General features: G+C 40.9%; 1 protein-coding gene across 7 annotated transcripts in view; it reads left to right on the top strand.

Annotated features, from left to right (window-relative positions):
• Positions 1-16117, top strand: part of kcnip4a (potassium voltage-gated channel interacting protein 4a) — a 92370-nt gene that overhangs the window by 49129 nt on the left and 27124 nt on the right. The window contains exon 1 of one of the 7 annotated variants that reach the window (XM_040181137.2): positions 6025-6448. The exons of 4 other annotated variants lie outside the window; for them this stretch is intronic. In XM_040181137.2, coding sequence (XP_040037071.1) covers positions 6391-6448 — 58 coding nt within the window. In that variant the 5' untranslated portion in view covers positions 6025-6390. Of the gene's footprint in view, positions 1-6024; positions 6461-13281; positions 13986-16117 lie in introns of those variants that run through there. 2 more of the 7 variants (XM_040181136.2, XM_040181131.2) reach the window with 2 other exon arrangements.

Genomic DNA, 16117 nt, shown 5'->3' with positions numbered 1-16117 from the left:
CACAGTAGGAACGGTGTACCTTTCATCATAGGCCTCGTTAACTCCTCTCTGAATGTAACGTTTATGGTTGTGACCAAAAAGTTCAATTTTGGTCTCATCACTTCAAATGACTTTGTTCCAGAAGTTTTGAGGCTTGTCTTTGTGCGGTTTGCCGTATTGTAAGCGGGACACTTTGTGGCATTTGCGTAGTAATGGCTTTCTTCTGGCGACTCAGCTATGCAGCCCATTTTTCTTCAAGTGCCTCCTTATCGTGCATCTTGAAACTGCCACACCACATTTTTTGAGAGTCCTGTATTTCAGCTGAAGTTATTTGTGGGTTTTTCTTTGCACCCCAAACAAAATTTCCTGGCAGTTATGGCTGACATTTTGGTTGGTCTACCTGACCGTGGTTTGGTTTCAACAGAATCCCTAATTTTCCACTTCTTAATTAGTTTGAACAGTGCTGATTGCTATTCTCGATTGCCTGGATATCTTTTTATATTCATTGCCTGTTTTATACAGTTGAATTATACCTTTTCCCACAGATCCATTGACAATTCTTTTGCTTTCCCCACGACTCAGAATCCAGAAACGTCAGTGCAGCACTGGATGAAAGCTGTAAGGGTCTGTCCGGAGCCCAGAAACTCACTGACCTTCTATACACACACACACACACACACACACTGATTACAAGCAAACAGATCACCGGTGTGGATGATTACCTTTAGTAGCCATTCAAACCCGTTTGTGTTAACTTGTGTGCATGTCATCAGGCCCAAATCACCAGGGTATGTAAACTTTTGATCAGGGTCATTTGGGTAGTTTCTGGCACCATTATGATTTAAAAAGAGTAAACACGGTTGAATGATAACAAACGGCTTCACCCAACCACTAACCATAAGTGAAAGAAAGGTTTTTCTGTTATCGTTCATGTTCTCTGAAAAATGGCCAGGAAATCATTAATTCTGCCAGCACAACTGTACGTGACAGCAGGTCGCATATTCCTTCAAAAATGGCCTTCCCAGAGGCCCAGCATCCAGATTCTGAAATAATGTATCGTTTGGATGGTCAAAACTGCCTTTGTCTTTTGAGGTTGCATTATAACTAGCGACTGTTTTTTTCCGCACAACCGTTATTGGCATTGGAAAAAAAAGTGCTTATGGCATAATGATGGATAATCACTAAGCCAATTTTCTGTTCTTCCAATGTGCTACAGCAGACAATACCATTTCCTGCACCATCTTTCTCCCCACGCAGGGAAAAAACTCATTAACAATCGTTACATTTTGTCTCATGTTGCCGGCTTCGCCATGGAAAATGATGTGAACTACTTTCTCTTTTATTTCATTTCCTCTTTAAACACTGCAGCTCTGCTTGCAGTTTTAAGCATTAAAATATCAACTGCTTGAGTTCTCCTCAACTTTTCAAAGCCGTCAAACAGACTGGATCATCGCATCCTTTTCTGACGTGTTTTTTGGCATTTGGCTCCTTAAACAAAGGGGACAAAATAATGCTAATGAACATTGGTAAGTTAAAGACTAGTTTGTTTGACAGAGCGTTCGGACACCCTGCAGTGTGCTTTTTGCAGGCCGTGTATTGCGTCATGGAAATAAAAAAAGCACGCCTGCTCACTGTTATTTACATTGTGCTTTTTCTTAAGGGGGCCTAATATTTGTTATAGAATCCATGTTGCATATTATGTCCAGTTGTTTAAAGGCAGAGTGGTTTTGATCCAAATACTGTTTGGATGTGGGAAATGGAGTCGTAGCATGCCAGCTTTTCCCGAGGTTTACTCAGCTGCTCAGAATTGTTGTTGATACCTCTCCCAGATATTCGTTCTGATGCTACTTTGGTTTGGCAAGATAAATCAATTGTGCCCTCTACTGTCCAAAACCGTGCATGCATTTTCCTACCTCATACTCACTGATTTCTGTAACAGAAATGCAAAAAAGAAAACACCTAATATTTCTTTCTTGCGTACATGGCTTAAAAACAATCCTTTCATTTAGAGTAAATTCCATAAATTGTACTTGGTAAAATATTTTTCCTTGTGTGTTTGGTGTAATACACTAAAACCTCCCTGATGCACTTTGTTTGGATGACTGTGTTGTCCAGCAGTAGGTTGTAGCCATGGAGTTTTACACAGTCACTTATATGCTGCACACTGGAGCCATAATACTACTGGTACAGATGATCGGAGATCATAACTGCTTAGTTGGGTCTATATGTTATTTGAAGAGCGAGACGTGTAAACATTCACACCCAGAATAAGAAGCTTCTGACTTGTATCGTCTGTTGTAACTTTTGTTCTGATGTGTAGCACTTCAACAATAACATCAACACGCAAACGCAACAGTCTGCTCTTACTTTATCATTTGTCTGTTCCATAAATCTCTATTTTGAATTAAATGTTTATTCAATGGGCATGTCAGAAGTTGCTTGCAGACAGCACAAGCTGGTCATCACTGTCTGCTCTCTGCAGGAGGATAATTTGACACAAATGTAACAAACCTTCTGTGCTTATTTCTGGCACATATTTCATGAGAGGAATGGCTTCTATCTGATAAGAGCAGGCTCCAACATTAGTTTTCTTGATCAGTTGTCGGCTCTCTCGCCTGCATGTTTCACGCTAAATGTAAAAAAAAGTGTAGCGCAGAGAAATGAGGTTGAAGCTCTCATGCAACTAAGGATTATTTATCATTACTTATGGGTGGATTCATGCATCTATTTGTTGACCGCACCACAGAACATAAAAAAGATTTTTTCCAAATGCAAAAGCTGGCAGAAATACACTTTTGCTGCCACTTAGTGGACAATAGAGACACTGTTCCAGTGGGAGTGAAACGAATCACACCTGTGGACAAACTATTCGTTGCAAAAACCAATAGATACTATAGGTGAAAACATCAAATGACCATTGCTAGTGTAAGCGTATATATGTGTATGATCGGGAAATGATTCAGTCAACGCGTTCTGGGTTTTCCTCATAACTTTATCACTTAGTCCAGTGCTCACAGCAACCCTGGATCCACTCGTCCCTCCAAACAGCGCCCACTAGTGTTCAGAATTTGAATCCCGCTTAACAATCAAATACTAAATATGTGTGTCTAGATGACACAATTTCCCTCCTACACCAGGAGTAATATAAAGGGAGGAAAAGAAGAACCTGCACCCATGAATATGCAGAAAAATGTCAGTCTCATCAGGTGTGTCTGGAAATGTTAATCAGGCAATGGTTATATGGATAGTGTTATGCACATTAGCTCCACATTTGTCTGGCTATAACCAGCAATATACAAAGTGCACATATATACTGACTTAAACATAACAGGCTGAGTAGAATACATGATGAAGCCATTGTTCACAAAATGTCTTTTAAAAAGAAGTCAAATGCATTATGTAATTGAGTTCACGGCTATAACAAATGATTTGTTTACACTATCAAAAAATCTGTCTACAACCTTCCATGTTGAATTTTTCCACTCAGCTGTCTAAAAACATTTTTAATGACGATATTATATACTTGCGATTGCTTATGAATATGTTCAAATTAGTCGTGTGTCAAATTCTACACCTGGTTTACATTTACATTTAAAGCAAACAGCTTAGACCTGTTTTTAGCGTAAATAAAGATTTAGTTCACTTCTAGAAAATATTTTTACATATTTTAAATGACTAATTACCTTTATTCCCTGCTGCTAAACGTGAGCTATATATCAAGCACAAGTAACACTGTCAGTGCATTTTCCATGTTTTACTTTTGTACTGGAGCTTGTAAGAGAGGCTTTGTGAAAAGTTTATTTTCAATCAGTTTGTTATATAAAGTATTTGATTGGGTGTTGAGATCGCCACCTCTGCGCAGCAGTCCTTGCCTGATCCGCCGCTCTTCTCACATCGACTGCTGTTCACGGGCTCCCTGTGGCGATGGCTTGACTACATTTGCCTTTGCACACAGTTGGTTCAAACGACAGCCTGCGTCTGAGTCACAAACACCTACGGACTAGAAGTATTCCTTTTAATGATGTTATGTACGTGGCAACACGTTGACGGCAAAAAACGCTTGAAGCCGACCACTTACACACAAAATAATGGACAGATGCACCAAGTGTGTGGGCAGCTGAGCTTCTGCATAGTCTACTTGAGATGTAAAAACTAACAAACAGATGTTTGAGTATTAGTCCTTGAAATCGCCAGGACCAACTTGTATTGATCGCGTCATTGGTATATGTTTAGATTCAGCTTCATTTTAATTATAAAACACTTTTGCTGCCATCTCAATGTTTTTCTCAATTCCCACAGACTTGATAAGATTGTTTTTCCCCGGAGTGCTGTGGAGTAATCCTAAATATTGCAGTGTAATTACCCCAGAGACATTTGAGTATTCCACTCTATCCTCTTGAGTGCCTAATTTAATTAAAAGTCATTACCGCTCCAACGTAATTAGGCTACCCTTCGAAAAGCCTTGCTCAGCTGATTTGGGACATCAAACCGAGGCTACAGTTCATGAAAGTGGATATGCTTTTATTACCTTTTCACTTTGGTACCTTTGGTACCTGCTAGTGGTTTGCTCTAGCACAGCCAGTTAAATGTCAGGATGATGTCATTGTACTTGTTAGCATGCCGTTGTTAGCATGTTGCGTAACATCTTTGCTGTAGACGCTTCTAGATAAACTACTTTTCCCTTGTGTACATACATGTTGCCCTCACAGAGTATGTAACTTTGCATAAAGTTTGCATTCAAATGGGGGGAAACTTCATCGTCAGAATGTTGCACCTTAAGCTTCGAACCTCATGCCGACGAATCCGCTGCCCGAAGGATTGTAGGTCAGAACGGACAGGCGGAAGCTGGCTGGCACACTGCGAAATGCAACGAGATGCGGTACAATATCCGGGTATTTTTAGCATTCGGTTTTCAACACACTATGGTTGAATTCGGAAGTGCATACTACAAAGACAACAAGTATTGATTTAACTGCAACGTAGCATGTAATATCAAAATATATCAAAATCTACAGTACACCAGGCAAAATTTATTACATTTCTAAAACAGTGTCCTTTTCTGAGCTTTGTATGCAAAACCGAGCTAAGTGAAAAGCAGTAGTGTGCAGGCAAAGCAAGGGCTTTTTTTCAGGCGGTGCCCATTATTATAATGCAGACGCCATGCACGTTATGTTGGTCAGAATACTTAAAAAAATAAAAAATAAAAGGTTGGACATTGTTTTTTCAAAGGTTATAGACCTCCTGAGTTGCCGTCATTGATATTGGTGTATGTGTGCGGATTACCTCCCTATCCTCTATCTCACATACTTAGTGGGCCTCCGTGCAACAAAGTGCACATGGCTGACGGGAAGTAGGTTAATGGAGTGGGGGGAAAAATGATACTTGATTGCAGTGGTTAGCTGTTCCAATTCTGAATTGGGCCCGCCGTCACAGTTCATGAAAGGAGTTGTGTGTGGGTGGTGCAGTTGGTGGGAGCACTGGAACACACTCCATTCTTTGCCCGCTTTTGATGTGTCACATCAGGCAAGAATTACATAGAAGAAGAAGTACATATTCTTTCTTACTTAAATACAAATCTTTCTTTTAATCTGAAGAGGTGAAACATTCCTCTGTCTATCTATTCCTTATTTTCAACTATTACATGTTTCAAATGTGGTGATTGGATCAAACTATACTGATATTACCAGAGGAATATCCTGCTTTCATTCATTTGTATATAAAGTGACTCCTCTGCATGAGTAGGAATACTCATTGACTGTGTGCACCAATGATCTCAGCACTTAGTTTTTATGGACACAGCATGCTTTTCCTCCCCCTGTCCTTAGCAGGAAATGTAGTTAAAAGGCAGCCTGCTAAGGACTAATGATTATCTGCATCACAAGCTCTCCTGCCTTCCTCTAATCTCTCCCTCCCTGTGTGAGGAGGGATTGGATGGAAAAGAGGCGGTGGTACCCTTCTCCCCGGCGTGTCACTGGCTCTCTTTCCGTGCGTAATCAACTGGTTACAAAGAAGCGCTTGCAGAGTCGAGCTCAGATGGCAAACTCTCACTTCGGAGCGGGAAAAATAGAGGCGAGGAGGGGGCTGCAGAGTGTGCGCGTCGAAATTTAAAACTCAAGAGGCACGCGTGTTTTTACTCCCACTCTTTTTCCTCTACGTGCTGCCCACCTAGACGGGGTGAATATAAAGGGAAGCTTGGAGCGGAGACTTTGTTTTTTCACCTAAACCTTCCCAGCAGCTCTGTTTTGTTTGTCTCCATTTTCACTCTCAAGCCGAGTCCTAATCCTAGTGTGGGAGTGAAAAGTGTGCGTGTGAGTGTGCGTGCGTGCGTGCGTGCGTGTGTGTGTGTGTGTGTGTGTGTGTGTGTGTGTGCCGGACTTCCAGATCACCAAGCGAGAAAGTCTGCAGGGCATCATGGGGGCTTTAATGGTCATCTTCTCTATTCAGCCGAAAGAGAGACGCAAGACTACAGGTAGGCTTAATGGTAAGGAGGAGGTTACGGCCCTTTTTCTTATTTAATTCTATTTATTTTTCAGAAACCTGCAGCTAAAACCTGCAGATTAAAGGTGATTGCCTACCTAACTGCATTTTAGGTCTTTTTTTTTTTAATTGTACCACTCGCAAAGATTGTTTTTGTTTGACAATATCCTTCATGTGAGTTTTGGATTTCCGTTTTTCAGAAAGTTCCCAGTTGTATTTTCTCCAATCTCCACCTGAACGCACGTTGCCGGCGGTCCATGAAATTGTTTTGAAATTGGCAGCCTTTTGCTAAACATCACGGTCTGAACGCCGCAAACCTGATTGACTTTTTTCCATTTGTTTTCCCCACTATTGATTCTCACAGTGGAAGCACAAAGGCATCATTGCCACCGCAGTGACAGCAGCTAATGTTACGTCTCCGTCTCCCCGCAATCATGCGCTGATCGGCATCAACGTCACAGCTTGTCACTGTGACAAAGGAAGTCCAGTCTTTATTAAAGAACAATGAAATATTCAGTGGGTGGCCAGCGGACAATAATCCGAGGTTATATTTAGTGGTGTAGTGGGAGACCTACACAATGGATGAGTCCTAAAGTACAGTAACTTGTATTTCACTGTGGCGTCGGGGGGAGAGCTTGAAAGCAAAATGAACGAGAGACCCTCTCCAGCCACAGATCAAAGAGCGCGCAGTTGTGTGCGCTGAAAGCCCTTTTCAAAGGGGGCCGAGAGCGTGAGATTCAGATGCACACACACAGCCTTCCAGTTGGTAATATGCCGTGCATTGTTTTGTATAGTATATAGAAATGGAACAACAGTGGCAACACGTTAGTTGCTCGATTGAGTGTTTAAGAATGATGGGTTTCTCATCCTGTCGCTGCTCGCGTCAAGCTCTTCTGCTCTGCAAATCCGTCTTTCCGTCTTTCTGGATCTTCATCTAAACCTGTTGGTCATTTCCAGCTTAGTTATTGTTGTTGTTGATGGTGGTGTTGATAGTGTTGTTGAAATAATCTGAAACCCTGCTGCGTTGTATCCGCTCTGTTTTTAAAAGGAGAAAAAAAAAAATCTAAACCTTGACAAGCTTCCTAGTTACCTTTTCTGAGCGCTGGTTGAACAACTGCTGCTCAAGGAAGATATTTAGTGACGGCTCAATTAGATGAATAGAAAATAGATTAGTTAGCTGTGGATCAAAATACAATTAAGTTAATTATCAACCCAAACATCGGCTGCTTCTACTTTCTCAGAACAATAGACGCTTTTCTCTTTTTTCACTGTAAGATGAATAAATTTCACCTAGTCTCCAGAAAATTGTGATGCGCACTTCTCAGATTTTATTTACTAAATTCATTGAGGAAAACTGTAATGAAACTAGGGAATTGTTAACAACAACTCTTACATCTTGGGAGACGGTCAAAATATAACTTTATTTTTGAAATTCAGCTCAAAACCGTTTTTTGACTTGACATTTCTGCCTAATGTTTTGTCCAATCACGTAACATGCTGATTCACACTTCTGAGTGCTCTTTGGATTTGGACAACATAATAAAACACTGCACTCTTCCCTCGACCCCGTCGCTGCACCACTACGCCCACTCTAATACGTCCCATTAATTCTCATTGTCGCACTCATCACCATGACAAGAGACGATGACACCACGAGCGCCCGTACACTCTGCCCCTTTCACGCTCGCCTCGGGCCTGGCGGCGCGTACTCCCGCGGTGTTTCCAATGTCCTGAGGATGAGAGACACGACGCGGCGCCGGGCGTAACGCTGGTACCAACCGATGCCGCCGTCGCTGCTCGTTACCGTCGGTCCTGTTTTTTTAAATGTCTCACCTCGTTTGTGTTGTCAGTCAGCTGTTGTGATTTGAGTTTGTGTAGGAGTCGGATAGGTACACTCGGAAGGCTGTTCAAGTGGAAACGGCAAAGCATTAACCGTGACTCAGGCTGCCAACTGGACGATGGACTCTGCAGAATGCAGATAAAATCCGTTCTGCAGAGTCTGAACCAGTTGAATCCTACAATAGGAGCAGTTTTTTTTCTTCTCCCCCCTTTCTAACTAAGCTTGTTTGTTTTCTTGAGCTTGTTCCTTGTGACACTAACCCACAAAGTGATGGAGATGTCCGCGGCGGTTCTTGTTGCTGGGCCCCCGTCTCCCTCCGGGCCTTCTGGCGTTTATCGAGCCGAGTGGAGACTTCAACCGACGACCGAGGGGAGCAGCTGTCATCGCTGCCGGTTGCTCGCTCCTTTCCAAATGTGCAAATCCCGTTCAGAGCTGACACCCTTATTCTTTGGATAAGGAATGTCTACACTTCAGCAGTTAGTATAATGGCAGCAAAGACATTTTCCAGCACCATTTTATAAACAGGTTTATAACATATTAAGACTATTTGATTTGATCTTCATTACTGTTAACAAAGTATAATAGTTTTCCTCTTCAATTAAAGATTGTTTCTTTAGTCACATAATTACTGTAAAAACAATCAAATTCAAATGGTTCTCATCCGGCCCATCTGTCATATGCAGCATTTTCTCACAGATCTCATGTTGTTAAGATACGCCGGATTGATGTCACAATATGACAGAAATCTGGAACATTTGGTATGGACGTGGTTCTTTAGCACCCTCCTCTCACCTCTGCTGCCGGTCTACTAATCTCTATCACAGTAAATTGCAAGCTAGCGAGCAGTCCTCTGACGATTCTGGCCCAGTGGTCATTAATATGGGGTGCAGGATGTCCGTGACTTAATTGTCCTTTATGGATCACTCTGAGCTGCTATGCACTGCAGTGCAGCGCTTTGCGGAGGACCGGTGTTCTGATACAAGGCCGACGTTGCTCTGACAAAAGGTTGCATCAGAGGTCTCTCGTTTGAAAACCATCTCGATGGAATAGATTTGTTCTCCCAGGTGGGAAATGTCAGTGATTTCATGAGGCCAAATAGCGTGTGAAAGGCTTCTGATATGCTAATGTGAAAAGAAAATTGGGAGGTGGGTGTTACAGAGCTCCCACTTCTCTCTGGGTTTCTTATTGCCTATGCTATCAGGAACAAATAATCTCTGCCCTTTTCAAAGTCATGGTGTCCTTGTACTACACTCTTTTTTTTGGGGGGGGGGGGGGGGGTTGTTCGGAATTAGCATTTAAATGGAAAATACAATCCGCGTCCGTTGGCTTTAAGGCTGCAGGTGTGTTTTAGGTTTCCCGTCGTGGGACGGCAGTCGGTGAGATGAATCCCTCGGTTTCCACAGGGCACGCTGACCAGTATTGAGGGGGCTCCCGTAGAACTGGATTACAGAGGCGCCGCGTTTGGAGAAAAGTGGGTTTATCCATTTGCAGACACAAAAGTTTCTCACAGTGGGTCATGGCAACCCAGTGACATCCGCCAGGCAGACGGATACTTTCTAGAGGGTCGTTATCCTGTAAATTATTAGATAATACATGCAAAAGCATTGTTTCCAAACTAGGGATATATATCTTAAATACATTATACATGTATGAATGCATTCAAGACAAATAAGATGACTCTTTACAGGAGAACATGAAGGTGTCCAATACTACCCAAATGACTAGGGCCATCTTGTAACACAATAATAACTAATGACAAATGTAAAGCAGTGGAAAGAAGGATTAAGTTGTATTTGCAGTATTTAGTCTGTTCTCCGCTTGCGTTTTTGGCTCATTAATTCTTCCACCTGCATCCTCCGGGGCTTTAGTTGTTGGCTCTCATAGTTCCCACTTGATGGCAGCAAAATCCAACAAATAAATCTGTGTTGTAAGAGCTGAAAGAATCTGTTGTGCATCTCAGTTGCTGAATGAGCGAAATGCATTGCATTTCAAGACCGTATTTACATTTTAAGTGTTTACTGTATGAAGCAGTATAACGTGGGTCCTCCTGGGTCATTTATCAAACCTTGCAAAATGTTCATTTTAGATTATTTGAAATTCCTTTTGCAAATTTCACTCAAAGCGCACATTTTGTTTTCTATTCAACGAAACAAAAAGCTGCAGAATTGCATGTGAGTACTTAGTAATATATGTTCTCTTTACAAGAAAATGTCTTACACAGAAGATTTGACTAACAACCCATTGCACCACGATCCATTATTGGGATTTCAACAAATCCTGTCACTCAACTCACATTGATTTGTTAATTAACTATTAATATAATTTGAAGGATAAAGGCCACTGGGGCCTTCTTGTGTAAAAACACTAAAAGCAAAGTAGGTTATTAGTCATCCGAAGGCCTTGTTACACTACTTTGTTTTGTCTGGAGATTGGAAATTCAATTTTAACACAATAAGTAAACATCCAGAAACCGATTTTTCCTCTCCTTGTGATTATTCATTTAAGGTAAGAGGAGGTTTTACATGCATGCTCATCTATCAAAGTTAATAGGCTTCAATATAGCAGGAACAGGAGGGCTGTTGACATTTCTAATCTATTGAGACTGTTTGAGAAATTGTACTCAACTAGGAAATTAAAGTTAATTTAACGCTGATAGCCCCAGTACGCTCCGATTATAAGGACTCTCTTCAAAGTCAAGCCAGCTTCTAATTGAAAATTAGAGGGCAAAGTTGAAGAGAGGATGACTGTTTTAAGCTGCAGAGAGTTTTAGAACATCGATACGTTGAATAAATTAGAGGGTAATGCTGGCAATACTAGTGTTTTTATCGTTGTAAACAAATCGAGCAAGCTGAACAATGGTGCGCACATCTCTCAAAGCCTTTTGGTAATCGGTGGCCCACCACCCCAATGCCTTCCTTCTGGACATGAAGATCTTTAAAAATTGCATTATCGATGTATGATCCAATTATAAAGAAGGCGGTGCAATGTATTATTAGCAAGCAGAAATGGTGCACTTGGGGCTTTTTTCACCTGCAGATTGACACAATTTTGTTTTCTTGAATGAGTATTCTTTTTATCTTTATGGTATTGAAGGAACATGTGACCGAGTGCAACATCATGGATCGTTTTAGTAGTCTCAATGGGATATGAGGCTTTGCTTCAGATGCATAGGTAATGTTACTAAGATCATTTCCTTTTATTGGTTTGTTGTTTAATAAGTAATACAAATGATATCATCGCTCTTTTGGAAAATAATTAAGAATCCTCTTGAAACAGATGGTAACACATTCTTTGCCACTTAACATTGTTAGTCTATCATCGTATCATAATCATTGCATTAGCAGCGGGTATCAATGATGCACCAACGTATTGAAATGTTGGACTGATACAGTGCTCACTTGTTGATTAAAACCTAATGTGTTTTTTGGCCACCTTCAGCACAGTGTTCACTCTCCGCTTTAACCAACACACCAGAATCCTCCACACTGGCAATTGCCTTCATCATCAATCCCTCCCTGATTACAGAGCGTAGTGTGTGTTGATGATATGCGCAGACAGTGATTACTGTCATCACCGTTAGAAGAGGGCCTTGATTAGACCCCCCATCCAAAGTTGTGAGGTGGAGCGCAGGTGCTTTTGTCTTTGAGATTAGGTCATGCTCCGTTATACGGGCTGAATTGGAACGCATCTCAGAAGAAAGAGCGAAAGGGGAAGTTCAATTTAAAACACAGCTGGAAGTTACTTTCCTCCGTCCAGTAGCATCTTTTGCCTGTGGGACTTCTATCGCACCTTTTTTTATCACCCTTACACTTGTCCTCTCTAGGTGCTACCTATGCAGTTACCCGCCCTTTCATGTCTAGCGACGAGACACACACACACAGACACACGCGCACACTCCTGGGGATTGGGAGCTTTATTTGGATCTTGCTCAGCTGCCACAAAGGAAAGTAACCGATAGTGGGCTATCTGTCCAATAGTGGTTGTTTCCATGGTACCAACACTTCTCTTTGAGCTGAACGCAGGACCATCTCCTTGTGTTTTTTGCACAAGGCTTTGTTGAATATTGCTCTGCATGAAAAACATGTTTGTTTTGGAAAATGTGATAAAAGCCCCAAGCTCCTTTCAGCTGCTTTGAGCTCAGACTGTAAAACATGAGCAACATGTCTGTTTTTTGTTTTTAGATCACTGGAGGAAATAGTGTCCTTGGAATTTAAAGGTGAACTGAACACTGATCTGGTTTTATATTCATGCTTGCTCACCCTATCGTGTAAAAGTGGATTGTGGAAAAATACAAACACAAGTAATATCATCTACCTACCGAAAGAGATGCAGGAAACACCAAGATAATAATTTTTTTATTTCAGCAACCACCTGCTGTTGATTGCAGCCACATTTCAACTGGCAACCTCAGAATCCTTTCTTCTCTGCCGTGTTGTCTCTCTCTCGCTCTGACCTCCCTGGGTATCTCTCTTAAGGTTTTTTGCTTTATTTGAAGTCCAGGAGCTTGTGAGGTCAATCACACGTGGGCTTTTTCTCAAGCTGACAGTAATATAACAGATATAATCAAGCCGTGGCTCAAATGCCCCGGGGGGACTCATCAGTTCCTCAACAGAGTAAATATTGAAAAGTGGGCAATATTGGAAATATTTTTGCGTCACTGAGGAGGGAATTGCACGGTGTTCTTTCTTCTTTTCATTGAAAGCAATGCAGCAATTTGGATAAGCTGTATGTGCAGCCATGACATTCACTTCACACTCAGATGATATTGGGGTTGTTATATCATCATCGTTTTCTTTTTATTATTATGGTAAACAATGAAAATGATATGATTCTACTATAGATGTCCAACTGTAGAGCCATTTTATTTCCGTGTAATGAATTGTGGAGATATATTGTGTGAAATAAAATGAAAAACATCATGGCTGCAAAGAAAACATAACAACCTAATATGATTATTCATACATGAGCACATGTATTTAATGTAATACTTTTACCATGACAACATGCTGATTGAAGGACAGGTTTGCAGTTTACAGCCGTTTTAGAAGCTTTGGTAAGCGGAGAGCTGAATGCTGTCGTCAATATGCTACAATAGCTGATGTTTAAACTATAGTGTTAATCATAGTTTGGCTTATTATCATTCTAACACTTCATAAACCCAAAGTGCATCTTAGCAAATAACTAATGTGAAACAAACAAAACCTATAATGAATATATATTTTATTTGGGCTAATTGACCATTTAAGTGAGTGTTTCTAGAACTGCAGAGCTTTGGTGAAAAATGATTTCCTGTCTTGCATCCTCGCCACGATGAAGAAAAAAAACCTAAAAGTTGGGACGTTAGTCTTTCTCATGGTAACAATGATTAGCTTCCTCCCCCTGTTCTTCTCACAGGCCATCATGCCCATCGTTACTACCCGATCCCCCCTCCCCCCCTCTCCCGTCCACACACTTCTTCCTCTCACCCTCCCTTCTCCGACTTGTACCGGTCTCTCGTCAGATGCGGGGCTTTTGAGTGGAGTTCAATGGCTCTCACGGGGAGCCGTGTGTCTTTGGCCGTCGTCACGCTGTGACCCGTTCGACATGTTGACCATGAACTTGGAAGGGCTGGATATGATTGCAGTGCTGATGCTTGTGGTCCTCTTCGTTAAAGCGCTGGGGTGGTTTGGTTTGTTGGAAGCCGGCTACGGTAAGACAACTGGAAAATATTTTTAAATTTCACTCCAGCCACTTGTTGCCCAAGTTCAGTTTATTTGAGTTTACTGTTTACTGGTCAGCAGTTTATTTGGCTGTATGAGCCAGGTCTCATGGCACTGAAGACCACCTGTTGTTTATACGCTCTATTTACTGGACAGGCAGCCAGGCTGTTTGCCTCGTGGCTTGGCAAGTTCTATGCAAATACATGTCTTGCAAACTGCTAAAAGAAAATCAGTTATTTAGATAATATAGAATTTAAATATTTGTATATTTTATTTACTTGCCTTTCTGGTATTTTCTCAATGTGAGAACTAACGCATCCTTATTGGTCGTTATTAGTAATTATGTTTTCTTGGTGTAAAATCCCCAAATGTTTTTATATCGATGCAATCTTCAAACATGCAAACAGCAATTACATTCACTCTTAGGATTGCAAAAAATAACGTGGGCAACTTTCCTCCTGTGGCGCCTATACTGTTTGTTTGAAGACAAACCGAGATGTACGCTTTCTTTGTGCTGGCCGTGGTCTGAATTTTCTTTTTGTAAGTGTTTTTTATTTCAGCTTTGAAAAAAATAGATCAAACAAAAACGTACTGGTTGCTTCTTCTACGTCTTGCCATTTCTGTGTGTTGTTGTGGAAGCCTCTTCAAATGTACCCAACTTTAGTGAAGGGAATTGTATTTTTCTGTTTATAGCTTTATAGGTTTTGCCTGTTTTTAACTGTGCCTATAGTGCCCTGTATTCATCGTGATCACTGCACTCTGAGATTCAGAGCAATAAGAGCTTTTTAAGATTTCAAGTGTTATGAATATAACAGAAAAACATCTTTCAGTTCAATCCGATCTGTGTGTTGGATTAGAGTGGCCTTTTAGAGATACAATCGACATCCTCTTGGTATATTAATGAAATGGATGTTTACAATTATGAATCTAAAAGCAAAGAGTACACAGTGCTGCTCATTAGTCTGTTACCATCCCACTTTTGGATATAAATAGACGTGAGTGGCTCTTTTCAATCTCTGTGCCAGTGGAGTGACAGTGAGTGACAGCGGTGTGCCGTCAGCGTGTGAGATGTGACAAGGCAGCATTTGATATTGTAGGTGTGTCTTTAACAAGCCGGGACGAGATGCAACAAGTGTTTGAAATTATGAATGGAAACACGCAGTGGCTTAGCATGTTTAAACATTACATACATTGTATGAGTTATATCTTTTTCCGTTTCCCTTTCTGGCATCTTGCAAAATGTATGAAAATATATCTAAAAGTAGATGCATCTTCCGTTGTTTGCAGAAACGATACCAGCATGACCAGTGTTGGAGTATATGTAAAATGAATTGTATAACTACTACTAAAAACTGTAGTGCTCCCCATTTCACATTGGGAAACTTTCCCCTTCGTTCAAATACTTTTGAAAATGTGAGCAGCTGTCCAGCAGAGGGAACCAAAGCCTTCGGTCTCAGCCAGTCACACCAGCTTGTATTGAAGTTGAGTGCTGAGGTAAGAAAAGCCAGTTTTTTTTAATTAAATAACAAAATACAAAATGATGTGCTGAAGATAACTTAAATATTCCATATTCTACAAATAGCATTTACACATTTGATCATCCAATAGACTTAGGTTTTTTTTTCTTATTGGGTTGTTTATAATTGAGGAGTTTATTGACTTAATATACCTATTTAAAACGATGTAACAATGTAGGTGGAGCGGGTCACCGTTTAACCAGAAGGTCAAAGGTTGGATTTCCCCGCATTGTCCTGAAGGGTAGGCCAGCATCTTGCATGGGAGCTCACGTGATTGACAGACAATATTTAGAAAATTTAGAAAATGCAGTCCATTCATCTTTTACTAAGTGCTTTATAAGTGATTTATATATATATATATATATATATATATATATATATATATATATACACATCTCTGCCAGTGGAGTGACAGTGAGTGACATATATATATATATTTCAGGTTGACTGAACGAGGCAGGCATCTTAAAGGAGCTGTAAGCGGAAAAGATTGATTTTGGTCCCTTTCTAATTGCTTGCTTTTTAACAAATATGTTCAAGTTGAAACTGATTCCCCTTTGGGATCTTCCTTGCTACCTCGACATGGTTTCAATCTGTATTGTCTT

Source organism: Gasterosteus aculeatus, chromosome 7 (genome assembly GCF_964276395.1).
Source record: "Gasterosteus aculeatus chromosome 7, fGasAcu3.hap1.1, whole genome shotgun sequence".
Taxonomy (NCBI): Eukaryota; Metazoa; Chordata; class Actinopteri; order Perciformes; family Gasterosteidae; genus Gasterosteus; species Gasterosteus aculeatus.
Note: the sequence above shows the minus strand (reverse complement) of the source record. Positions and strands in the feature narration are given on the sequence as shown.